This window comes from Centruroides sculpturatus, unplaced genomic scaffold, assembly GCF_000671375.1.
Source record: "Centruroides sculpturatus isolate CEXI.00-Female unplaced genomic scaffold, Cexi_2.0 scaffold71, whole genome shotgun sequence".
In the NCBI taxonomy this organism is placed as follows: domain Eukaryota; kingdom Metazoa; phylum Arthropoda; class Arachnida; order Scorpiones; family Buthidae; genus Centruroides; species Centruroides sculpturatus.
The window spans coordinates 35,974-63,509 of record NW_019384332.1 but is presented as its reverse complement, the minus strand read 5'-3'; the positions used below and the strand labels follow the sequence as shown (position 1 = coordinate 63,509).

Below are 27,536 nucleotides of genomic sequence, written 5' to 3'. Positions count from 1 at the left end.
AAACGGGTAAGGAGCAGACCACCTGTTTGTTCAGTGCCCGAGCCTGTTTAGTTTCTATCAGTGACGACTACTGCAAGGACCAAATGATAAACAAATCATTGAATTTATGTCAAATTATAGACTATATCGGCGACAGGAAACGTTGTCTTGTAGAAGGTGAAGCCGTTTTGGATGGGGACACATCGTATTTTGTGGATTAAACTCTAACAACAACACCGAAGTTTATGTTGTTGCTTTAATGTTGCAATCTCAGATATTGGCATTTTAATACATCTCAATTACAGGGAGAATGCACGTGCAAAACGGAGCTGTCTGGTTTTTGTAAACATGTGATAGCATGTTTATTACACGTTAACAGGTGAGAAGTATTTAAATATTTTAAGCAATATACACCATGTTCCAATATAAAAACAAAGTTTATTTATCATAATAATTAAAATTAGTTCCAATCTGAAGGGTGCCCTGCTGACTCATCCAGCACATATACAACATAGGCCAGTCAAAAGTTTGTAGCACACATTATGTTTTGTGTGTGTGTGTGTGTACGTCACATATATCCAAAACGGCTTCACGTTCTACAAGACAACGTTTCCTGTCGCCGATATAGTCTATAATTTGACATAAATTCAATGATTTGTTCTTCATTTGGTCCTTGCAGTAGTCGTCACTCGCAATAGTCGATTTTAACTTCCACCGATAGAAACTGAATCGGCTCAGGCAATGAACAAACACGTGGTCGGCTCCATACCCGTTTCGGCAGGCATCTTGGCTCAAAAACAGCGCCCTCTGTCGGATTTGGCGCTTGCCAATAGAAATGATGTAATTTGAGTATAAATTATTTATAAATACGTATGTCAAGTTATATTTTTATTACGACGCAAAATATATTTAAAAGTTTACCACCACTGCGCCGGGTGAGACGTTGTTGAAACAACAAATGTTATNATGAAATTAAAAAAATAAAACAAATTAATTAATTAAATAAATAAATAAAATATAATAATAAATTAATTAAAGAAATGTTTTATTTTAAAGTCATAAATAAAGTCATAAATTTAAAGTAATTTTTTCCTTCATTAATCTTAGCGTCACTTAGTTTAGAAAAATATCTAAATTATATAAAAGCCTAGCCTTGTTTAACTCGTGCTTTGACGAAGGTTTTTCTTAATTTAAGATTTATATGCAGTGGGAATAACAAAAAATTTTTGGGGGTCATCTCGGCGAATATTATTTCCGTTAGCTTGAACTGAAACAATTTCGTCTCTCTAAGGCCATTCTTTTACTCTAAAATTATTTATTAGATCAATCACAAAATCATAAGAAAAAAATTAACAAACGTTCAAAGAAAATGGCTGTAATCATTCTGTAATTTTCAATTATACAACGATATAAAATTAAAATATTAGCAAAAAATTGAAGCAACTAATTTTGTTGAATTACGATAAAAAATATCTGAAAAAAAATAGAGCCACGCATATTTTAACGTGCGTCGCTCCATCTGTTACGGGATTTTACTAACAAGTCGTTTTTATATTACGAAGAGACAATTTTTCAGGGAGAAAGAAATTTTTCAAAATATTGCAAATGGAAATTAAAAATAAAAATTTACAATAAGTTTGTCTTTACTCCAGATATATATTTAACATATGACCCCTTTCTCGCTTTCTATTGTTCTGATGAATCAATACTTCTGACTTATTCTCACTTATTCTACATAAGCTGCAATACTTAATAGGAAAGTTTGAAGTTTTTTAGAGGAAGAGATTCAATGTTTAAATCTTCACTTTCATTATAATAAAGTACTATTTCGATTAGAAATCGCGAATTAATTTGTTTTCAAGAATCTTTGTCAATAATTTCGTGAAATATTTGATGTTTGCGGACTTTCAAAAAAGTGCTAACAGAGGATAGGTCAGTGGTGTCGATCAAACGAGAAAGTCAAGAGATATTATTTCATGCCTCTAAACATAAAATATCTAAACGATCGTGAAGTCGTCAATGACCTTAACTTAAAGTAAAATAAGTGATTTTTATTTTTAGAAATTTAATGACATTTCTGTATTCATTTTTATTTCACATTCTGCCACCAGTGCGACTCTGTGTTAAATATATACTGTACATTAACTAATACATGAGTTCGGAGTTACTGGGAGAAAAGGTAACGATAGCGAAGATTAAGATTATTGAATTATAGCAATATTACCCGTTTTCACCGAATTCAGAAATTAGGTCTTTTCTCTTTCGAGACTAATTAATAAATTCATACATGGGCCTAAAAATATGTTTGATTTTTCGCGAAAACGCAAAAAACCGTATCTAAATTAGTACAGTAGAAGCCGTGATTTTCGAGGAGATCGTTCACACTCTCCCTTTTTCACGCAAGAAACAATGTCCAAAAATTTTTTTTATTGTACATTCTCATGACGTACACTGTGTACCAAATTTCAACTTTAAACTCTTGACTGTTTGGACACTGCGTTTAATAGTATTATTATGAACTTGTCTCGAATATATAAATATATATAGATTGATACCNTATTAATCTTAGCGTCACTTAGTTTTGAAAAATATCTAAGATATTGAAAAGCCTAACCTTGTTTAACCTGTGCTATAACGAAGGTTTTTATTAATCCAAGATTTATATGCAGTGGGAATAACAAAATATTTTTTGAGATTATCTTAGCGAATATATTTCCGTTAGCTTGACCTGAAACAATTTCCTCTCTCTACGGCCATTCTTTTACTCTAAAATTGTTTATTAGATCAATCACAGAATTATAACAAAGAAATTAAGAAACGTTCAAAAAAATGGCTGTAATCATTCTGTAATTTTCAATTATAAAACGATATAAAATTAAAATACTAGCAAAAGATTAAAGCAACTAATTTAGTTGAATTATGATAAAAAAATCTCTATTTAAAAACAGATGAAGCCACGCACGTTAAGATGTGCGTGGCTCCATCTGTTACGGCATTTTACTAACAAGTCATTTTTATATTACTAATTGTTACAAAGAGACACAATTTTTTTAGGGAAAAAGAAAATTTTTAAAATATTGCAAATGCCAATCAGAAATAAAAATATAAAAGTTTGTCTTTATTCCAGATATATATTTAACATATGTCCCTTCTGTCGCTCTCTATTGTTCTGATAAACAATACTTCTGACTTATTCTCATTTATTCTACATAAACTGCAACACTTAATAGAGAAGTTAGAAGTTCTTTATAGGAAGAGATTCAATGTTTATATATTCACTTTCATTGTAATAAAGTACCATTCTATTAGAAATCGCAAATTGTTTTTTTTTTAAAACTTTGTCAATAATTACGTGAAATATTTCATGTATGCAGACTTTGAAAAAGTCCTAACAGAGGATAGGTCAGTAGTGTCGATCAAACGAGAAAATCACGAGATATTATTACATTCCTCTAAATATAAAATATGTAAATGATTGGGAAGAGGTCCAAGAACTTGTTCAACTTAAAGTAAAATAAGTGATTTTTATTTTAAAAAATTTAATGACATTCATTTATAGTTCACATGAACATTTCTGCAATCGGTACAAATTTAATTCTTTCTGCAAATAGAGAAATTTGAAAAAATGTGACCTCTCTGTTTAATGGCTTATTAATATTGTTATAATTTGTGGAAACAGATGGATCGAGCATGCAGAATCCACGTGTACGCGTTGTACCTGTATCATTGAATGTATATAAATATCGACTTCTGCTCGTGATAACTGCTTCTAAACTCATTTAGACAGCTTCGAAGATGAACTCGTTGTTGACGATCACTACTTGTTTGATGCTGATCGGTGAGTATGAACTTATAATTGATTAAATTGGTTATTAATTTTATAAATGGCATAATTTAGTATCGTTATAATTTATTAGAAAGTTATTAAATCCGCGTTACATTTATTACATTATATTGTATTTTTTGAAAAATCGTATTATGAGATCTGCATTCCATTGATGGATGGCAATGCAACTCAACGGCAATCTGCCAAGAAGCTATTTTCTTAAGGGGGATATTATACGGGTCACTAATCTCTATCATTCTAATCTTTATTCTCTACTACTGTAGTACTCATTCTAATCTTTATTCTCTACTACTGTAGTACTTTAATCTTTTATTTAAAAGTTAGATCTGTAAAGTAAATCAGTTTAATGGTGTTACTACTTAACCAGTGGTGATGTTTTCATTTATGTATGAGTATGTTGACAATATTTTTAGTTTAGTGCTATTTGATTTATAGAATTCTCTAAGCATTTGCAGTTAATCTATCCGTTAACTTGAGAAAAGTCAGTTAATAGAATAACATCATAAATTCAGATTTACAAGAAATTGCGTCCTCAAGTTTTTCATTATAATGTCGTTTTCCTGGCTCGATAAGTCGCCGATAAATTACGAATTACACATCATTTCGCTAGTGTTTAAAATAGCATATTTATAATTAGGACTGTTTTTTCGTTTTTATAATTCATCTGAAATATTAATTAATAATAATGTACATTTTTTTATACATTTTCAGTGCAAAGCATTAAGTATTTTAATTTTATTGTATTAATGAGTATTACTTCTTACGGTTGAACAAGATTGTTTCTTTGTATATGTTGCAGGAACTGTGTTGGCAGAGGATGGTTATTTGTTTGACAAGAGAAAGCGCTGCACACTCGAATGCATAGACAAGACAGGAGACAAAAATTGCGATACGAATTGCAAGAAGGAAGGAGGTAGTTTTGGCAAATGCTCCTATTCTGCATGCTGGTGCAAAGGATTGCCCGGAATTACACCGATTTCACGTACTCCCGGTAAAACATGTAAAATATAATGGCAACTTTTTTTTATTGTGCACCAACAGAAATATTGTAACGCTTGTTAATTGCAATTAATTGAAATAAAATGTAATACTTTTATCTGAGATTTTTTTATTACTTGATGTACAGTTTACTGTATACAAATTCACTATGAATTTTTTTCGTGTGAAGTCATTTAACTTATAATTATAAAAAAATTACTTTATGTTTATCATTCTCTCACTGAAGCTACATTTTGAATTTTGCTAGCTTAATTATATTTTCATTTTCTCGATGTTAATGATAATTTCGAAAAACTTGACACAATTAACGCGTGTCTACATNTATAATATGTTTTTTACTTTAACTTATATGTTAAATTTAAAAAAAAATTGTAATTGATAAATGAAGCAAAACAAAACAATAAGATACATTTGAAATTGATGTTCGGAAAACCAGTTAGTAAATTGAGGTATGTATTTGATTTCTTTCTTTCTTATCTTATAAATAGATTCTCTATATTAATAAGATAAGAAAAAAAAAATGAAATACATACCGAAATTTACTAACTGATTCTCTGTACAGCAATTTCAAATGTAGCTTCTTGTTTTGTTTTGTTTCATCTCAATCATCATCTGTCCTTTCGTCGATAATTCTTATAAGAGACAGATTTTATCGATACTTTTCACTTGTTATATTCTGTTTTCTTTCTGTTTCGGTGTTCTTAATGACGTTATTTAAATTTTAAATATAAGTATTATTGTGTATTTTTCAGTACTAATGTAATGTATACGGGTAATACTAATACTTTTATTTACAGGAAATCGTACTTCAACAATAGCACAGATTTAAACTTGGACCATCTACATAGCGTAACTAGCAGATATTTACAGAATGATGCCGTACACANTCACTGAACCTACATTTTGAATTTTGCTAGCTTAATTATATTTTCATTTTCTCGATGTTAATGATAATTTCGAAAAACTTGACACAATTAACGCGTGTCTACATTTATATTTTTAAAAATCTTTTAAAAATGATTTTATTCATGTAAATTAAAATATAAATTGTGTGAGATTAGCCGGGGTTACGGAGTAGGTAGTACTCGTGTAACACTTAATCGGCGCTAGTCGGTAAGACTAGTTCTCTAGGATGCAGATCACTAGATCTGATCTCAAATATTTCATAGGAGAGCGATTACCGCTATGTGATCCGAACGGCGAAGTTCAGATGCTCGTCAGGAATCCTTGACACCAGTTAATCGCACTTATTATACGCGGATTAACACGCGTATGAGATCCGATTCGGAATCAATTTAAGAGACATTTAAGTATATTTAACAAGAGTAAATTTAATAATTCAAAACAAAACGAATACAAATATCAATGNGTTTTTTAGAATCTTTGTCAATAATTACGTGAAATATTTCATGTATGCAGACTTTGAAAAAGTCCTAACAGAGGATAGGTCAGTAGTGTCGATCAAACGAGAAAATCACGAGATATTATTACATTCCTCTAAATATAAAATATGTAAATGATTGGGAAGAGGTCCAAGAACTTGTTCAACTTAAAGTAAAATAAGTGATTTTTATTTTAAAAAATTTAATGACATTCATTTATAGTTCACATGAACATTTCTGCAATCGGTACAAATTTAATTCTTTCTGCAAATAGAGAAATTTGAAAAAATGTGACCTCTCTGTTTAATGGCTTATTAATATTGTTATAATTTGTGGAAACAGATGGATCGAGCATGCAGAATCCACGTGTACGCGTTGTACCTGTATCATTGAATGTATATAAATATCGACTTCTGCTCGTGATAACTGCTTCTAAACTCATTTAGACAGCTTCGAAGATGAACTCGTTGTTGACGATCACTACTTGTTTGATGCTGATCGGTGAGTATGAACTTATAATTGATTAAATTGGTTATTAATTTTATAAATGGCATAATTTAGTATCGTTATAATTTATTAGAAAGTTATTAAATCCGCGTTACATTTATTACATTATATTGTATTTTTTGAAAAATCGTATTATGAGATCTGCATTCCATTGATGGATGGCAATGCAACTCAACGGCAATCTGCCAAGAAGCTATTTTCTTAAGGGGGATATTATACGGGTCACTAATCTCTATCATTCTAATCTTTATTCTCTACTACTGTAGTACTCATTCTAATCTTTATTCTCTACTACTGTAGTACTTTAATCTTTTATTTAAAAGTTAGATCTGTAAAGTAAATCAGTTTAATGGTGTTACTACTTAACCAGTGGTGATGTTTTCATTTATGTATGAGTATGTTGACAATATTTTTAGTTTAGTGCTATTTGTTTTATAGAATTCTCTAAGCATTTGCAGTTAATCTATCCGTTAACTTGAGAAAAGTCAGTTAATAGAATAACATCATAAATTCAGATTTAGAAGAAATTGCGTCCTCAAGTTTTTCATTATAATGTCGTTTTCCTGGCTCGATAAGTCGCCGATAAATTACGAATTACACATCATTTCGCTAGTGTTTAAAATAGCATATTTATAATTAGGACTGTTTTTTCGTTTTTATAATTCATCTGAAATATTAATTAATAATAATGTACATTTTTTTATACATTTTCAGTGCAAAGCATTAAGTATTTTAATTTTATTGTATTAATGAGTATTACTTCTTACGGTTGAACAAGATTGTTTCTTTGTATATGTTGCAGGAACTGTGTTGGCAGAGGATGGTTATTTGTTTGACAAGAGAAAGCGCTGCACACTCGAATGCATAGACAAGACAGGAGACAAAAATTGCGATACGAATTGCAAGAAGGAAGGAGGTAGTTTTGGCAAATGCTCCTATTCTGCATGCTGGTGCAAAGGATTGCCCGGAATTACACCGATTTCACGTACTCCCGGTAAAACATGTAAAATATAATGGCAACTTTTTTTTATTGTGCACCAACAGAAATATTGTAACGCTTGTTAATTGCAATTAATTGAAATAAAATGTAATACTTTTATCTGAGATATTTCCCATTGTGAGCCTGGCCGAACCCATAATGGGCTTGCTAAAAAGAGGCCCTCTTAGAGCCCACAGGGCGTAAAAATTATAAAAAAATTACTTTATGTTTATCATTCTCTCACTGAACCTACATTTTGAATTTTGCTAGCTTAATTATATTTTCATTTTCTCGATGTTAATGATAATTTCGAAAGACCTGACACAATTAACGCGTGTCTACATTTATATTTTTAAAAATCTTTTAGAAATGATTTTATTCATGTAAATTACAATATAAATTGCTATACATAAAAGATATCTTAAGGACTATAGATTTTATATACAATACTGTATATATTAAACCAAATGCTCTCCTTAATTATTCGGGCTAATTAAATGCCGTTATTAATGAGTACTAGTACAACGTACTAATACTCGTATTACGTCTAGTACAAGAATACTTATTAAGTAACTAGTACTAGTATTACGTCTAGTACAAGAATACTTATTAAGTATTCTTGTACTAGACGTAAGCGTTAGGCACCATCTTTTATCAAATTTAATGATTAGAATATTCACTAATTAATATAAAATTTTCAGTCAGAAAAAGAAAAGAGGAAGTTGCGAGTTCGAGTTCCGCTTCGGGTCGATTCTTTAATCGAATTCGTTGAATTTCTATCATTTTCTACGTTGTTGAAACTTTTCATAATATTAATGAATTTTATTTTGAAATATTTAACCGTACATTGATTGAAGAATTGTACAGGATTCAAACATATATAAAGTGTTTGGTTCCATCTACTTCTTTCGAGAGTTTTTTAAAGACTTTACCAGATGTTTATAATGCTATCTGCTAGAAATTGCGTACGTAACTAAAGAAGTCACAAGAAAGCGGCATTAATTACTCGTATTATTTACATAAGTTTTAATTTTATTTGTCACTTTGCATTGATTGCGAGTACCTATAAATGTGAGTGCTTACAAGCAAAGATAAACTGCGTTGATCATCTGAAGACAATTTAAATCCTTAAATAATTTACATAAACTTTTAAATATTTGTGATAACCGTCATCACTTACTCTAATTACAAATCTTTCATTTACGGGCATGAGCTTGTAGGCTCTATCGCCCCGTGGTAAAGTGGGACGTAATTGTTACGTAACACCAGTTGCATGCGTTCATGATGGTCGTTACGCCGGGAATAATGCCTTACCGAAGGGCTTTTAAAACTAACTGGCCCCATTCATGCGTTACAGACGTGGAGAAAATTCCACGTCGCCAGCCCATCCGGGCGATGCGAGAACCCACGACGGAAATTCGTGTTCGGAGATTGGAACCACTTGTCCACTGGTTGGAGATCTTCTCAATGTTTTCATCAAATCCAGCATTTGTCGGAGATAAATTCGGAATTCTTTGAGAATATTGAATTTAATTATGAATCACAATTTATCACAGATATTGAAACAATATTAATATTACAACAATAAAACAAAGCTTTTTAATTTATAATTTTGGAGGAGTGCACGTTCGAAAATCAGTTTATTTCATTGAAATTGCTATAGATCTTGAGAAAAATATGTGATTATTTTTATTGACTAATATTTTAAAATTTCAAAAATGGGGTCAGTGTAACCATACTGATCCAAGTTACATTTTTCTTTTATTACAGATTTTCGCATGGATGCATGGGAGAATATATAAATTTGCATGTTACATTGATCTAAGTTCAAAATCCACCATTTCAACACTGATTTAATAAAAGTTCCTGATGAAGTAATTATTTTTAGTAAATTAGTTGTTTGAAAATGTTGACATCTAGAGCATTGCAACAGATTTCCACGAATGATTAAATGTTGTTGAAAAGTATCCAAGTTACATTTCTGTATGTGGTGAATCGTTTTGTCACATATTTAGTTGCATCAGCTATCGATAAGAATGCCTTTCTTAATCACTACAACGAGTAGTGGTCAAATATCATAAAAGCCACAACGACAATTTCGAATTGTGGTTATTTTTTTCGCAAAATGAGCGTTTTCGTTCTTTGAGCCTAACATATGTCAATGAGGAATTTTGTTCGCTTGCTATTTTGTTATCTATGCACACTTAGTCCGTTTTACCAATTGTTAAGGAATTCCGTAGGTACTGTACATGTATATGCTTCTCGGTTAGATAATGTCGTAAGTATCTTTTCAAAATTTACAGTAAATTTATATATATCAATTAATTTTTGCCTGTTTACCATTTGCTAGATTTTCCACAAAGCGTCATCTATTCGAAAAAGTTTAAGATTATAATAAACTGAATGTAATTTTTAAAATTAATATACAGTAGACCTCCCTATAAAACAAGTTCAAATAACACGGATTCGTATAACACGGCGAAAAATTCCGACCGTATTCGTATAAATACGCTAAAAAACTCATATAATACGGTAAAATGTCATGCCGACTCGTGTCGCGACAGGATTGGTCGAATCTAGACCAATAGCAAATATTGCACAAACCGTTGAGTTTAAACGAGCAGTGGACCTACTAAAAACTATTTATTATTTAACGGCCATAAAAATTATTTTTATATTAATGATGTCTCCAAAGCTCAGCGAATTTTTCGCAAAAAAAAATTTATCAGGAAACACGTGGCGGCTGTTCGATCCGCCGCTCTACTACGAAAACAAGCTTAAGCAATGGCGTCGTCGAACGGTGCACCCTCNTCGCCAAATATCATTTTTCTAGAAGAAATTTTTATTTATTAAAAATTCGTTAATAATAAAAGAATATTTGTTTTTCATTGAAGTTTTTCTTGAAACAAAACAGAGAAATATTCATTTTGTATTCAATGTCTATGAATTTCGAATGAGATAAATCAAATAGAACAGTGTGTTTATACACCATTTCAATTAAATGTTCGTTATCCATTGGAAAATAAAATTTACCGTCAGTGAAAATATCGTTTCCGTCAAATGTACTTTCACACTGCACAGCACTGTTAAACTGTGACAGACGAGTCTGGACAGGGTAGTTTAATTAATTTAACTACCCTGTCCAGTGACGAGCCGGTCACAGAACAGTGACCGGCTCATCACTGTTCTGTGTAAATGGACCTTTAGATAGAATAAAATTTTACGTCCTTATTCTACTTTGTAGAATGAAGACAACATGTCCAACATTTTTCGCACACTGAGATTGAATTAAATTATTTGTACTTACAAAAGGCTATTAAACTTATCTAAGTACCATTCACCCGCATTCTGGTAATATGATTGCCAATATTTATCGAATTTAAATCTAATTGTAAACATGCAAAATAAAATTTCGCTTTGTGCTGAATTAGCCACAATGCGTTGTGGTTGTTTTTATAAATGTGAGATTCTGAGGGAAGCAATAAAGAAATTAAGGAAATTAATTAAATTAGTACGCCGTTCGTTGCTAAATGGAAAAAATTTATTTTCTTTTTCACCGCTTTGTTTTTCCGTTGACCTTGTGACCGATATATAACCGCGATCGAATATCGTTACAAGTCAATGATTGTTACGATATTTGGATTTTACGGAGAACTTGAATCAGACGAAGAGATTATAAACTATGGAAAGGTGTCAAATGGTAATACAATGAGATAAGAATGGTTCCAATACATCAGTGATAACGTCTACTAATTTACACATTATTGTTGTATATGGTTAAAAGAGACATACCGTTTCAGGATTTAATTGATAGATGTCTGTCGATTGTGCCGCCGTTATTGCCATGAACAAAAATTCGGTCAAGGGACCTTACGAAATAGTGGGGTGTTCTTACAAAATCTTGTACGTGGAACCCAGGTTTACCGTGTTAGATAGGTACCTGCCTATTGTTGAGCTTGTGTAAAGAGAGAAATACTATAAGTTAAATCAACAGCCTGGAGGTTTGTGAGAAATGGTTCCTCCTCCCTGTTCTCGAAAAACCCGAATTCTCACAAGACCCATGATCTTGTGAGAATTATAGAAAGTCCACATATATAAATCGCAAGCGACAATTGAAAGAGAAGACGATGGAGGTGGGAAACGAAAGAAATCAAAAACAAAATTAGATTTTAAACTACACGAACAAATTATCTGAAGGGTAGCTGAGATCACAAGCTGACAATAGTAGAATAAGGGCGACTTGTCATAACTACCCCTGACACCATGCAGATGCTTTTTGGCATCCTCTGCGAACTCTGTATTAGAACCTTAAGTTTGAAAAATAATTGACCGTTCATTGTTTTTGTGGTCATTTCTATATCTACCCGATTTTGGAAAATCCATCTAAGAAGTACACTGGGTGATTGGTTAAAGAACAGTTCGATTAACGAACAAATCGGATAACGAACACTTTCGCGAAAGATTTTTATGATCGGATAACGAACACTTTACTCAACAAACACAAAATGAAGCGACGGAAAATAACGAATACCGATTGATTTTCGCTTTTTTTCGGGTAACAATTCGAAATCTTTCGGAGCGCGNAAATATATAATTTAATAATTTAATATTTATTCATTAAATTACTGTGACGATGATTTTGCGCACAATAACGTGCTATATCATTACGAAGACAAATGACATATAGCACTTACTACGTGCAATCGAAAGTGTTACCTTGTGAAAAGTCTGCAAGTATTTAAGTTTCCACAACTAACTACTCGAGTTATTACATATCTGAATGACACTTTCTTAATTCTAAATGTTCACATTAATATTAAGAAAGACTACTGCATCAAACCAGCGAAGCCCAGAAGTCGATCATGGAATCCGGCACGGCCAACGGGCTGGCCATGTGGAGTTTACCGGGTTTCCTTCATATTATTAACACCAATGTAGGGTCCAGATTCCCAGTTTTCCTGAATGCAGATCCTTCGTGAGCAGATCTCTTATGTCTTGCGTTGCCGCAACCAAGTCATTAAGTAATAAATAATTAAATAATTTCTGGATTAAAATCGTCTCTTTCTTCACAATGTTATTCGTAAATGCTTATATAATCGTTATCTTAATAAAATATATCATAATTTTAACCCCAAACAGAAAAAAAATGAAGATATCTTCTATTATATTATATTACAGTATCAAATACTGTAATATAATATAATAGAAGTTTTAGATGTATGAAATAATCTAATAGTCTTTATGTCTGTTATTTTTTACCCGAACAACACTGGGCTTACATATGTGTGCTAATTTTTGATATATATAAATGAACAAATTAAATTACCTGCCTGAGAGGATCCAAAAGTACTACTAGTAGGGTTATACAGTATTTTAAATGGCTAAATTCAATTTTCTATTGCAAGCAGCAAATGCACATTTATATCGAGAGAATAATTAGTCTTTGTATGTAACAAAAGACTGTATTTTCTAGTTTCTTTGGACATTTTCACTTTTACTTTATTAGGAAAATAAAGAAAGATACACAAATACAGAGGTTTTAGATAAGAAAACAGCAATATGATGTTCCATGACAGAATCGTTAAATAAATGAAGTTTTTAAAAACGTAATAAGAATTAGAAATGTAGACTACAAACGTGTATTTTTTCTAGAACAGAAGTTCGCAATCAGATCACCAGCAACTGTTAATGGATGTGCAGCTCGATAAATTACCATAAAATTTTGGGGGAGTTAAAAAAATTTATATTTAGTGTATATGAAAACATATTAATTAANTGAGTCTGTCTGCGATTGTATTTTCAGACCATGGTGTGTTACTGCGGAAGCCTGGCAGATTTTTAAACTGTTAATGGATGTGCAGCTCGATAAATTACCATAAAATTTTGGGGGAGTTAAAAAAATTTATATTTAGTGTATATGAAAACATATTAATTAATTTACATAAACTTTTAAATATTTATGATAACCGTCATCACTTATTCTAATTACAAATCTTTCATTTACGGGCATGAGCTTGTAGGCTATATCGCCCCGTGATAAAGTGGGACGTAATTGTCACGTAATTGAACAGCAGTTGCATGCGTTTATGATAGTCGTTACGCCGAGAATAATGCCTTCCGGGAGAGCTTTTGAAAATAACTGGCCCCATTCATGCGTTACAGACGTGGAGAAAAGTCCACGTGGCCAGCCCATCCGGGCGATGCGAGAACCCACGACCGAAATCCGTGTTCGGAGATTGAAACCGCTTGTCCACTGGCGGGCAATTGGAGATCTTCTGAATGCTCTCATCAAATCCAGGATTTGTTGGAGATAAATTCGAAATTTTTTTAGAATATTGAATTTAATCTATATCTATATCTATATCTATATCTATATATATGTGAGATTAGCCGGGGATACCTGCCAAGGGTACCACTTACTCGGCACAGATTAAGTGAAATCTGTTCTCGTAGTTTCGGATCACGAGATCCGACCTCTAAACCTTTTTATAGTAGGGCTGTTGATATTTAAACCGATCCGAACTGTGAAGTCCCAATCTACGTCAGGATCCTTCACACCAGTTAATCAGTTATTTTACACGCGAATATGCTAAATCTAACTTAAACTATCTTATTTCTAAACCAACGCGTGAAAGAGTTTACGTCGATCTATTTAGAGCTTGTATTACTTCGGTATCTTTCGTATCTGTATGAAGATCTACTTCCTTCCTTTACTATTATTTCTTCTATATGTTTTCTTTGAGAGGTTTTTCAAATATCTTTCCTTTCAACCATCTTATCGTATGCTATACGCCAGTTTAACCTTTTCGTATGTCGTATGTTGGATTCGTATGTATGTCTTCTTACGTATTTTCCTCAGTATGAAAATTGTCTCTTTTTTATGGACTGCTTCGTAAGTATTGTATTGTACATATGGCAAGACCTTCCTCTAACGGACTGCTGCCGTTCTCTATGTCAATTTCATATGGCAGACTTCCTTTGGCGGACTGCTGCCTGGAGTGGCGCGAAAACAGTCTTTTTATTTGGTCTTCTGTACCGTGTGCAAAATTATCAACTCATCACCAGTTCGCCTGGGAAAGGAAATCAATTTCCTTTCAAAATTCTGTTGTTTCCTCCGTTTTGTGTAGACAGAATCTTGGTGAAGTTCGAAATATTATTTTCTCTAAAATTTTTTGTTTCTTTTTAACTTATTATATTGTCCACAAACCTTCTTTACCCTTTTGACCCTCACATATAAAAATGGACGTGTGTGTCCCTATATTTCATTTTTCAGCCAAAACTACACATCGTACATGAATGGCGTTTGTATGTGGTAGTAGCCCCAAGTCTCCATTCGTGTACTATGATGGTTGCGTCTCGATAGCTATAAGGGTGCGGGAGATATGGGGTTGAAAGTGGTTTACTTCGAAGATTTCGATTTTAAAAATGTTCGAACCGTTTTAAATTCGAATTGGATCGATTATAGAACGATTGAAAACGTTTCAGAAAATTTATCAAACTGAAAATAGTTCGTTTGACTAAACCTAAAAATACTTTAATTAGTCTGGAAACAGGGGACGTAATTACATTCTGTGCTATAAGGGTGCGGGAGATATGGGTTTGAAAGTGGTTGACTTCGAAGATGTGTAACAATGGAAGTGTCAACAATGGAAGTGTTAACAATAGAAGTGTTAACAATAGAAGTGTTAACAATGGAAGTGTTAACAATGGAAATGTTAACAATGGAAGTGTTGAGTAACAATGGAAGTGTTGAGTAACAAAGGAAGTGTTAATATAAAGCGGCATGCAAGATTTACAGGCGGTTTTTTGCGTTTTCGCGGAAAATCGAACATATTTTTAGACTCGTGTAGAAATTCTCTAATTAGTCTGGAAACGGAGGAGCTAATTCTTGCATTCTGTGAAAACGGGTAAGATTGGCTATAATGTAATTATCTTAATCTTCACTATCGTTACTTTTTGCCCAGCAAAGCGGGTCCTTGCAGCTAGTTATAAAAAAAAATTTTATCACAGATATTGAAACAATATTGCAACAATAAAACAAAACATCAGTTTTTTAACTTATAATTTAAGAAGTGTGCACGTTTGAAAATCGGTTCGAAAATCATTAAAATTGCTATAGATCTTGAAAAAAACATATCATTATTTTTATTTTTATTGAATAATATTTTTAAATTTCAAATATATCATTTTACTAGAAAAGTTTCTATGAAGAAAACATTTTCAGGAATTAAAAATTTCCTTAGTAGTTGCTTATAACGTTACGTTAAATTAAATTTATCTTTAGCAAAAATATGGCAATAACAATGAACTAAAATAAAAATTGATATTTAAAATAGCACCTTTCTTTAACTGAAATTACTCTTATTAATTATGATACATTCAACTATGAGATGCGTAACTTTCCAAACGACATTTGCTGGCATTGATATTTATGATATTTTGTTTTAAACATTTTATATTTTTAATTATTATAAAATGGCTAAAAGCAATTAGAAACATATATAAATGCTAATAACGAGTAAAATTTTCATTAAGTCGGACCCTACTAAAGTACACACGATTTCATTATTTTCCCATCTGATCGACCTTTAACCACTAAAATTTAATACAATCAATTCACGTAATAATAAAACTTGCATTCAAAATTTCAGAACTTTTCGACAAAAAGCAACGAAGTTATTACAGACGTTGTGGTCGACCTTTTCATCGTGGAAACGTGAATGTCAGAGGTCGAGCATTGCCATCTGGCAAGTCTAGAAGGTTGATAATGGCGTTTGGTATGTCGAGCACGATGAGTAGAAAATCAACTTAAACTTTTTATCTTTACGTGTTTTGTGTTAAAATTATGACGTATTTTATTAAAATAATGATTATTTTATCATTTACGAATATTGTATATTGAATATTGTAAAAAATAGATGATTTGAATTCCGAAATAATGTAATCATTTAATATATTTTAAAGTAATGTGAAGTGTCCACAGAAACTATAAGACGGTGTTTACTTTTTTTTTGCACAGTAATCGTCTAATTAAAATTATATTTATAGTCTACTGATGAAGTATTAGTCTTGTTAAATGAGTATGAAAGTGATGAAGAAGCTATTTTATTATATCAGTAATGCTATACCTGTGACAAAATTAAGAATGAATTAAAATGAAATGACAGATTCGGATTGCTTTTTTATTTTCGGTAAATGATTATAAATTAAAGTAAAAATGAAAAAATGGAATAATTCTTATTTCATAATTTTAACAGATTTTCCAGAGATGATTTGTTTCGCCTCCATTCTGCTTTACGCCTTCCATCTCTAATTATTTCTGAAAATGGATCATGATCACTTGGAATTGATGCAGTATGTATATTTTTACGAAGATGATAGTTTATCCTAATAAAATTGATGGTATTTCTGTTTTGTTGGGAAGTACAAGAAGTGAACTTTTACGATTAGTACATGAAACATTAAATATCACTTACAATATGCATTATAAACAGCTATTCAACATGGACGCAATAACACTAACAAGAGGAAAATTAAAATTATTTAGTCAAGTAATAACAACAAAAGGTGCACCTTTGACAAATTGTTGGGGGTTCATAGATGAAACGACACGTCTTATTTGTCGACCAAAAACACATCAAAGAGTGGTATTCAGTGGCCATAAATGATAATTTTCAGATATATTTTTCCAAGCACCTTTTGGATTTTCATACACATACGGATTTACAACTACTACTTCCCTCAAAAGAAGTATGTCGTGACAACAGGAAAATCCCATTGGAACTTTCCTATTGTTTCTTACGGTAATGGATACGACGCTACTTAAATGCAAAAATAAATATATAGTGTTATTAAACATTATATAAATATTTTAAAATAGTTTAATTTGTTTATCTACATTCGCTGGTAATATTCGTCGTTGCTAAACGTTTCTGCCATTATTCAATATTCATTCATTCTATCATTTATTTTATTAAGGGACTAAAGTACATATTCAGTACCCCTAGGTACAACTGGGCCCTTATTCTCGAGTTTTTCGTTTTATACTCGAACTGACGTCATCGAATTCACTCGTGTTACTATGACTCACATAATCGGTAGTCTCGAGTTAGACCCTTCGAGTGAACTCGAAAGGCGAGCGGAAGTAGGTCATATTCACTTGTTTACGTTTGTCGATAAGCATGATGGGATTATTTACAATGCATCTGGGTTTGCGACTATAATGATTCGACCAATCAACTTAACTGTAACAAGTTGTAAACAAATCAACGCGAATTAGTTTACACGTGCTACAGTTAAAAGTTGTCTTGTGGCAATATAGTACGCAGAAACAAAATGAAAACCTCGAATGTTTTATTTTAAAAAATAAGCGAAGAACAAAAAGAAATATTAGTAACATATATAGAAAATAATAAGAAAATGAACAGCGGAAAATTCGACAACGAATTTACAAGAAAAAGACAATTCGCTTTGTGGAGAGAATTACTTGAAAAATTAATTGCGTGTGTTGAACCTAAAAAATCCGTTATGTAATGGAAAATGTATTTAAACTTAATCCTTTCTTCATATAGTTTTCTTCCTTGATCTATTTCTTAAATTGTTTTGTCTATTAAGATTATTTATTAATCAGAACTTAACACTTCTGATTAATAAATAATCTTAATGTAGTGTCTATGCTTTTAATAATCTATACATATAATTTACTATCATTTTAATACTCTTTTTCGATGAATTAGATACTTCTTTTTATTTTTAGAAAAATTTGCTGTATACATTTATCAATTATAAATTAAAGTTCTTTTTAATTAGTATTGACTTGACACGAAAAGATAAAGTCATCTACTCGTGGTCGAAAAATTTGTTGCTTTCTCAAACAACGTCTTTCGGCTCTTTCTAACTCTTCGATAGCGATAAGAATTGCGTATCCGTCAGCCATTTTTACTTTCGTGTAGCGATCTCACATGCTCGACTCAACGTGAGTAGCAACTCGCATGGTGAGATGGAAAAGCACGTGAGTTAGAACTCGAGACTACCAATTTGACGTCAGTGTGGGAGATGGTACCACGTGACACCTTCAACACGTTTAGAGTTGTAACACGAAAAACTCGAAACTAAGGCCCCTGGATGAGTATTACAGAGTGCGAGGTATGGCACATTTGTTTTCACATGGGAGTAAAAGTGCTTACAGAATACAAATGATATAGAATTACATATGAATGACAAATGGTTCCAAAGAACAGAGTAAAAAATGAATACTCATGGTTGACAGAATAACAAATGATTACAATGGTAGGCGGAATGACGAGTGATTACATAAAATAATAACAAAGAAACCGCGTACAATAAATGTTAAAGTGAATGTAAGACGCGTACAATAAGGTATAAATGATAAGATAGAGTTCAATAAAATACACATTTAGAAAATAAGAATGGGGTGATTACATAATGATAATACAAAATATCAAAAAAATAAAGAAGGATACAATATATACAGGTGTATGCACAAGACAGAAGGTGCCGAGCAGAGCAGGGGAGATTAACTGGAACCGTGGGTACCGGTAGGGACGTTGGTTCTGTTGTTATATTGCTTGATAAAAATGGTAAGCTGATTAATGGTGTCCCTATCATTGTCCAGGTCGTTAAGATGGTCTTGATCATTATTAGGCCAATGCCCGTGCTCGAGGTCGATGATAGTACGTAATTGGAGCTTCTCATGCTCCAGCTTGGGACAGTCCAGAATATAATGAAAACAGCTCTCTTGAGAGTAACAGATGACACATAGTCCGTGTTGTGTGGGTTAACATTCGGGACATTCCAATTTTCAACGCTGACTCAGCGCTGATCTCAACATTCGTTAAAATTCGTTCCTTTTTTCAACGTTGAGGTAGCGCTGTTGTTAGCGCTGACTCAACACACTCAGCACTGAACAGATATGTTGACTGCTGCTTTCTAATGAATTGTGGGTAATTGGTAAGACATTTGAATAAAATCCATCTTGCTGAGAATGGAATTATGGGAACTAAGCACTTCGTAGTCGAGTTGGAACGTCGTTGATGACGTCAAATTGTTGACTTCAACACTCAACACTCGCGTTGAAAATTGGAATGTCCCGATAGCGTTTCAGATATAAATCCCATGAGTCAGTGCGGAAAGTGAACGTGTAGTGCAACGTGTTTTGCATAAAGTTCAAAGGTTGAACGTTTATTTCTGCTTGCCGTACAAGTTGAACGTTTGAACTTCGGCTGCAAAGTCACTATTGAGCTTCAAAGAGAGTGCGCAAAATCCTGCTTTACACACATGCACACTAACATCAATACATTCAGAAAAAACGCCGATGTGTTTTGAATTTCTCGACGTTTTAAGATATTCTAAGTCCAAAAATGTCAAAATCACAGAAAGATAATTTTTTTTACCGATCGCCATACTTTCCTTTTGTTATATACAACAGCCAGAAAAGTATAATTTATGTTTTTAATTACTATAAAATTGCAAAAGGCTTAGATTTGAGGGTGAGGATGAGCTTTATAAGAAAATGTAAGTGCAAATAACGAGTAAAATCTTCATTAACTCCGACTCCACCCGAGATATGACATGTAACATCATCCATCTGTTCCATAACCGTAAATATTTAATAGTTAATATTGAGTTAATGTCAGATTAATTTAAATTAACATTTATCTTATTAAAATTTAAGATAACAAATGTATTAGTCGAATCAACATATATTTACTGCACTGAATTTGCAAAGAAAGAAAGCGAATTTTATTTACTGCACTGAATTTATTATATATTTACTGCCATATATTTACTGAAATATATTTACTGCACTGAATTTGCAAATAGGGAAACAGTCAGTGGTATTACCGCAGCTATAATCATAATTTCCATAAATAGAAGCCAACCCAAGTCCATGAATAAAGGGGCTGATATATACAGAGATAAAAATACACGTAGAATGCGTAAATTGATGCTAGTTATAAATTTCCTGTTTCATTGTTATATTGAATACAATACCACAAATCCCAGTTAAAATAACAATTATTTCCTCCATGCGAAGGTGTATTCTTTGTACGTTAAATAATAAAGCTAAAGTTACTTTCTGGCTCAGATGTCGTAGTCCCACGTGTATTATATAATATAAAGTACCGATAGAAAATAACATAAAGAATATTTGAGTCAATGCAAATATTACAATTAGTCCCTGTATTATATCCCAGAAGGTGATTTCCACAACCGATTTGTCAGAAAAGAACCAGTTATACGAACATATCGAAATAAATTACGGCTATAATTGTAGTAAAAGATGTCAAGCAAAAGAATATCAAAAATTAATTTTCCATTTCCTCATTTGTGTTACTGCACGATTAAATGCAGTATTTTTGTTTGATAAGTACAATTTTCTGTTCCTCACATAACTGAATTGAAAGCTATAGAACAATAGAAACAATGCCATAAACAATTGGACGATTGTTTCTGCTTTGGAAACTCGAATGTCCAACTACTACAAAAGACATTTTCTTTGACGATCGTGGCAAAAAACAGGAACACATTCAACCAACAAAACTCTTCTATAGCGTTGACCTAAACACCGAAAAGTTACTGATGTAACTTTTACTGTCGACTGGACCAACTTTCTGTTGCAATATTTTACTACCAGAAATAGTCGTGATTCAAGTGATTAGCTATTGAAAGACAAGAATGGAAATAAAAAAACCAGTTTCTTATCTGTAGCTGATGAATGAATATAAGAAATTTACTTTCTTTTGATAAGAAATAGTAATCATGTTTAATTGTGTATTCTTTCATCAATTCGAACAGTTTCATGAAAGTCCATACATTAAAACTTAAGAGATAAAATTCATTAAACATCTTTGGCATAGCTACAAATTTTGGCATCTACGGGGCTTCCCATGCGTGTTTGCGCCCAAAGCAGCCGCCCATTTTCCTCCAAGTTATGTCACTGCTCTTCAAACATAACTATTAACGGGTATAGAGAGGAAATCGTTCCGGTCCCTAGTACTAGTTATAACTAAGTTTCGAATGTACTTGATTTACGATACAAACCATATATAAATAAGTAATAATAAACCCGCAAATTTCAAACTATTCAAGAACTGAATAGCTCAAATTACTTAGGATTAAGTTTAACCTATATAGATTTCGCCAAATTCTACCAAACTTTCAAATATTATTATACAGTAAAGCGTGATTTATCCGAAAGCCGGTTATCCGAAACGTCGGTTAACCAAAAGCATTCCAGTCGGCAAATTTAAATTTTCGCTAGTGCTGTGTCGCTACAATCTTTGGCTATATCTTGGACTACTCCAATATTTTTTTTTGTTGGTGTGTGTGTTTTAGCCGGCAGCACTGGCACATTTGTGTGGTGTTTTTCTGAAAACTGTGTGTCCTGCCGAATCGAACGTTTTTGATACTAGGTTAACTTTTAAAGTATAATTTTTACTGTTTTTATAATTTTCAATATATTTATTTTGTTTGTAAAAAATAAATAAATAATTTTTAACAATATAATAGTCACGATTATTATTTTAAAAAGTTTACGTTAGGTTTAAAATCGATGAAAATTCAACGCGAAGCGACACGCAGCAGAAAAAAATTTCAACACGGAATAGGTTAATATATTTTTCGTACATAATCGGTTATCCGAAAAAATAAGTTATCCGAACAACCTCAGTTCCCAATTGATTCGGTTAAACGACGCTCTACTGTATAAGTATATTAATAATTTTTAAAATATTTTTTATCACTTACGAATAAATAGTTTAGCATGAATCAAAGTATTTATGCAAATAATTTAGCATGTGTATTGGTATGTGTAGTGTAGTCTTTAATGTTGTAACGCTGGGTTTTATGTACTGTAAACTATAATTTGTTCAATGAATTTTTGCACGTATGGTTAATTGTTAATTCTCTAGACGTTTTTCTAGTGTTTGCAGCAGCTTTTAAATCTTTTATACCAGAAATTGTGATTGTGTTTTACTTCTCTACTGTACATAATTTAAAGAAATTTAAAAATGTGTTAGATTAGTTACTTGGTGTGATAAACTCTTTTTTAAAATTTTTTTCTAAATATAAATAAATAATATAACATAATATAATAGAAAGATCAGATGTATGAAATAATTTAACAATCCTAAAGTTTGTTGTTATTTTTAACCCGGGCAACGCTGGGCTTACATATGAATGCTGACTTATATATCAATTAACAAACTAAATTACAGTCAACCCCCCTATAACACTGTTGATTATTCCGTTTTATATGTATTCCATGTTGTACGAGTCACTTAGATTTTACAAATACGTGTGAACGGCTCACGACGAAAAAGAAGGACAAAAGCAAGGTGTCTGCCTATGCGAAAAAATCGTATTTGTATTTTTATTTGTTAAATTGTTAAATCGTATTAATTCCGACCGTACTAGAAATAAAGAAGATTCCCATTATCTCCATACCATTCGACCGTTAATCACCAAAATTTAATAGATTCAATTTCCCTCATAAAAACCTTTTAAAATGATTTCAGTAATTTTCGACAAAAAGAAAAAGAGTTATCAAGCGTCAAACATTGTAAAGAAAATCGTGCTTCACACACACGGATACACTAACATCCATACATAGAGAAATTACCCACAATTTTTTTTCTTTTTTTGGATTTCTCGATGTTTCAAGTACTTTGAGTCCAAAAATGTTATCTGAAAAAGAAATTTTTTGTCTAATATCCATACTTTATCTCTGTAATATATACAGTAACACCCGGAAAACTAATATACCTGAGATATCGTTTTGTAAGTAATGCATCCTTATTAATTAACACGTTGTTTTCGGTGACACTATTTTCTTTAGAAAAACATTACAATTAATCCGCATTACACCTTGATTCTTGTATTAATGTTAAGTTAATTTTATGTACCGGTGATTATATTTAAAGAACTCCTATCTGTCTAAAGCGAGATTTATTAGACCAAATAAAACCAAATTTTGTGTAGAAACAGTGCAAGGAAAGGGGAAGACACTTCCCTTAAAAACATTTCGTATCAAAACCCGTTATAATACTTTGGGCCTGCAAACAACGCATATTTAATTTCAAGACACAAGCAACAGGTGTTTTTTACAGTAGCAGGAATCATACTCAGTGTCGTATCAATGCATTGGCAGCGGGGCATGTGTATAGTGCCCCTCTCCCTCCAAACATTTATGCGCTGCCAACTAAAAACTAATGCATTGCTACGATTCGGGTCATGCTACACGAAATCCTAACTATAAAAGAATAATACTTAATATGATAATGAACATTGTTCGACAGCACATTCCTTGTGATACTATCTTCGAGGCTATCAAATTTGCAGCATTTCAATAAACCAGATTTTTCAAGTGTGGCGACAAACAAAACTATTTGTTTTGCTTGCAACACCAAAAAAGCCACAATTGTCTGTTTCGATATAAGTTTTTATGGAAAACGTCTTTCGCATATTTTGAAATGCTACCATATCAAATTTGGTTACATCCGGACTGCTAAATATCTGCGCAAACAACGTTGATTGATGGATACGAATAAAACAACGCGATACGTGGGTGTAAGATCCGCGACTTAACTCATTTGTCGGAAATTTTAATTTGTCGAGGAACTTGTAAACAAATTTGACAGCAAAACAATCCCGGGAAGAATTAGAGATGAGGTTACAATTAGTCATAACAATCCGATGGGAAAATTAACTCAAAAGTGTCAACTTGGCATTGTAACCGTCGACATTCCACGAACACGTGACGCGTTTTCTCACAACAAAGGAAATAAAAGAGAATATCACAGGAAGCTCGGTGGAGCAATTAATAAAACAGTCAATTGGTAGTTGTGTGCATTTCATCTCCCGCACTTCCATGACCCGAACTGAACCAAGAAGAGGAAAAGACACTAATTTTAAACCCATATTTCTCTCATATCGCGAACGGAAATACAACCGAAGACAAAAATAAGCTTCATATTGTAAAGGTAGTATGGCCTTAGAATTAATGTAAACTTTCTCTCACGCGTACAGGTTAATTAGATAGGTTAAGTTAGATAGTTGATTTTTCTTTGCGAGGTAGGTCTAGAATATATGATTTGTATTCCTATTAATTGTATTGTTATTTCGTTTGATTCAATTAAATTTGTTTGTTATTTGTTTATGATATGGTCTCGTTAATGACTAAATCCAATGCCTTTGTTCACTCCATTTACACGCGACTCTCTTTCTCGAAATTCATCACAAATACGTGATACCCCTCAACTTGACTATCTGGTGTCAGAAAAAATAATGTCCTTGAGTTCAAAAGAGCCCCTGGTCATAATAAACGTCTTAGTAAGCCATCTTTAGACGACCGCTGTCTGTTTCTCCGAGAGAAAAGCCGATTAACCAGTACATGAAATTCATCAACACCGTATCACCGACAAACGCCTCACATTATTATTTAAAAAATTTTTATAAATGTAAATTTAGGCTAATAAACGAGTGAATTGGTTACTGTCTGTCTTTCAGATCAAGTTGGCTACGTTCATTCATAGAACGAGAATAAACATAGCGTATTATTTTTTATAATTAAAAGTTAAATAATTTCAGACGAAAAAAATAATAATGCTTTTGTATACAGTAAACTGTACATCACATAATAAAAATATTTTAAATGAAAGTATTACATTTTATTTTATTTACTTGGAATTAAGAAGCGTTACAATATTTCTTTTGGTGAACAATAAAAAGTCGTTGCCATTATTTTTTGCCGCATGTTTTATTAGGAAGGGGCCAAGTCTGTGTACTATCGGGCAATCCTTCGCAATAGCACCCAAAAAAGTAGCAATAGCCATAACTACCTCCTATGTGCTTCCATTTGCATTCCCTATTGCAAAAATCGTTTTCTCCCAATTTGTAGCAAGTCTTTTTGCAGCCCGTCTTTTCCACTAGATAACCGTCCTTTGCCCACACTGTTCCTGCAACAAATACAAAGAAATAGTCTTCTTCAACCGTAAGAAATAATACTTATTAATACAATAAAATTAAAATATTTAATGCTTTGCAATAAAATGTGTCGAAAAATTACATTATTATTGTACCACATGAAGTATAAAAACTGAAAACAGTCCTGATTATAAATATGCTATTTTAAACATTAGCGAGATGATGTGTCACTTGCTATCAGCGACTTATCGAGCCAGGAAAACGATATTATAACGAAAAACTTGTGGATGCAATTTCTTGTAAATCTGAATTTATGATGTTTTTCTATTAACTCACTTCTCTCAAGTCAACAAATAGATTGACTGCAAATGCTTAAAGAATTCTATAAATCAAATAGGAATTACTAAACTAAAATAATTGTCACTCATTTAGACAGGACGACAAATTCATACTTAAATAAAAAGACAATCACTGGTCAAGTAGAAACACCATTAAACTGATTTACTTTACAGGTCAAACTCTTAAATAAGAGATTAAAGTAGTAGAATAGTAGAGAATAGATATTAAAATAATGGAGATTGGTGACTCGTAGAATATCACCTAACAAGAATACTTTCTTGGCAGATTGCCGTTGTGTTGCATTGTTATCCACGAATCGAGTGCAGATCTCATAATACGTAAATAATTGAACTTTAATAGAATTTATGGCATTTCTATCAATTTAATACAAATCGTTCTAATTTTTGAAACACTAGAATGAGTTTATCTGAAGTTTTATAATTTTTCAACAAAATATTTCTGTAAATATAAATTTCGAATTAAGTCATATATGAAATAAACAAGCTATAATCTGCGAGTGTTTTCATGTCACAAAAAAATACAATATAATGTAACAAATATAACGAGAATTTCATAACTTTTTAACAAATGATGCCATTTAAAAAATTAACAACCAATTTCATCAATTAGAAGTTCATACTCACCGATCAGGACCAAACAAGCAGTGATCATCAACAACGAATTCATCTTCGATGGTATCTAAACGAGTTTAGAATGATTTACCACGAGCAGAAGTCGATATTTATACACATCGAATGCAAACAGGTACAACGCGTACACGTGGATTCTGCATGTTCGATCCATCTGTTTCCACCAATTATAACAACATTAATGAGCCATTAAAAAGAAACATTTCATTTTTTAAATTTTACCATTTGCAGAAGAAATTAAATGCGTACTGATTACAGAAATGTTTATGTGAAATATAAATGAATGTCATTAAATTTTTTTAAAAATAATAATCACTTATTTTACTTTAAGTTGAACAAGTTCTTGGAACACTTCACGATCATTTAGATAATTCATGTTTACAGGCATGTAATAATATCTCGTGATTTTTTCGTTTGATCGACATAACTAACATATCTTTTGTCAAGGATTTTTTAAAAAGTCTGCGTACATGAAATATTTCATGTAATTATTGACAAAGATTCTTGAAAACAAATCAATTTGCGATTTCTAATAGAAATGGAACTTTATTACAATGAAAGTGAAGATTTAAACATTAAATATCTTCGTCTAAAACACTTCAAAATTCTTTGTTAAGTGTTGCAATTTTATGTAGAATAAATGAGAATAAGTCAGAAGTATTGATTCATCAGCACAATAGAGAGCGAAAAAACGGTCATATGTTAAATAGGCTATATATCTCGAGTAAAGATGAACTTAATGAAAATTTTTGTTTTTGATTGGCATTTGCAATATTTTAAAAAATTTCTTTTTTTTTTGAAAAATTATATCTCTTTGTAATAATTAGTAATATAAAAATGAGTTGTTAGTAAAATCTCGTAAGAGGTGGAGCTACGCACATTATAACGTTGAGAAAATGCGTATTAGC

General features: G+C 31.9%; 3 protein-coding genes across 3 annotated transcripts; 2 read left to right on the top strand and 1 right to left on the bottom strand.

Moving 5' to 3' along the window:
• The first annotated feature begins 3,732 nt into the window (after positions 1-3,732).
• LOC111630260 (toxin CsE9-like) lies at positions 3,733-4,922 on the top strand. The gene is made up of 2 exons (XM_023374341.1): positions 3,733-3,817; positions 4,626-4,922. The coding sequence occupies exons 1-2, from the start codon at positions 3,775-3,777 to the stop codon at positions 4,835-4,837; spliced, it is 255 nt and encodes an 84-aa protein (XP_023230109.1). The 5' UTR covers positions 3,733-3,774; the 3' UTR covers positions 4,838-4,922.
• A 1,701-nt stretch (positions 4,923-6,623) lies between these two features.
• On the top strand, positions 6,624-7,813 carry LOC111630249 (toxin CsE9-like). Its single transcript, XM_023374331.1, has 2 exons — positions 6,624-6,708; positions 7,517-7,813. Exons 1-2 carry the CDS (start codon positions 6,666-6,668, stop codon positions 7,726-7,728), a joined length of 255 nt encoding a protein of 84 aa, XP_023230099.1. The 5' UTR covers positions 6,624-6,665; the 3' UTR covers positions 7,729-7,813.
• A 17,548-nt stretch (positions 7,814-25,361) lies between these two features.
• Positions 25,362-26,687, bottom strand: LOC111630406 (beta-toxin CsEI). The gene is made up of 2 exons (XM_023374501.1): positions 26,623-26,687; positions 25,362-25,671 (listed from the first exon to the last, which is right to left on the bottom strand). The coding sequence occupies exons 1-2, from the start codon at positions 26,663-26,665 to the stop codon at positions 25,454-25,456; spliced, it is 261 nt and encodes an 86-aa protein (XP_023230269.1). The 5' UTR covers positions 26,666-26,687; the 3' UTR covers positions 25,362-25,453.
• Positions 26,688-27,536: the final 849 nt, after the last annotated feature.

Excerpts from the sequence above, each read along its gene's own strand:
- LOC111630249 (XM_023374331.1), top strand. The coding sequence starts at position 6,666 with ATGAACTCGTTGTTGACGATCACTACTTGTTTGATGCTGATCG. Across the intron at positions 6,709-7,516 it reads TACTTGTTTGATGCTGATCG|GAACTGTGTTGGCAGAGGAT; the intron begins GTGAGTATGAAC and ends TATATGTTGCAG.
- LOC111630260 (XM_023374341.1), top strand. The coding sequence starts at position 3,775 with ATGAACTCGTTGTTGACGATCACTACTTGTTTGATGCTGATCG. Across the intron at positions 3,818-4,625 it reads TACTTGTTTGATGCTGATCG|GAACTGTGTTGGCAGAGGAT; the intron begins GTGAGTATGAAC and ends TATATGTTGCAG.
- LOC111630406 (XM_023374501.1), bottom strand. The coding sequence starts at position 26,665 with ATGAATTCGTTGTTGATGATCACTGCTTGTTTGGTCCTGATCG. Across the intron at positions 25,672-26,622 it reads TGCTTGTTTGGTCCTGATCG|GAACAGTGTGGGCAAAGGAC; the intron begins GTGAGTATGAAC and ends TATTTGTTGCAG.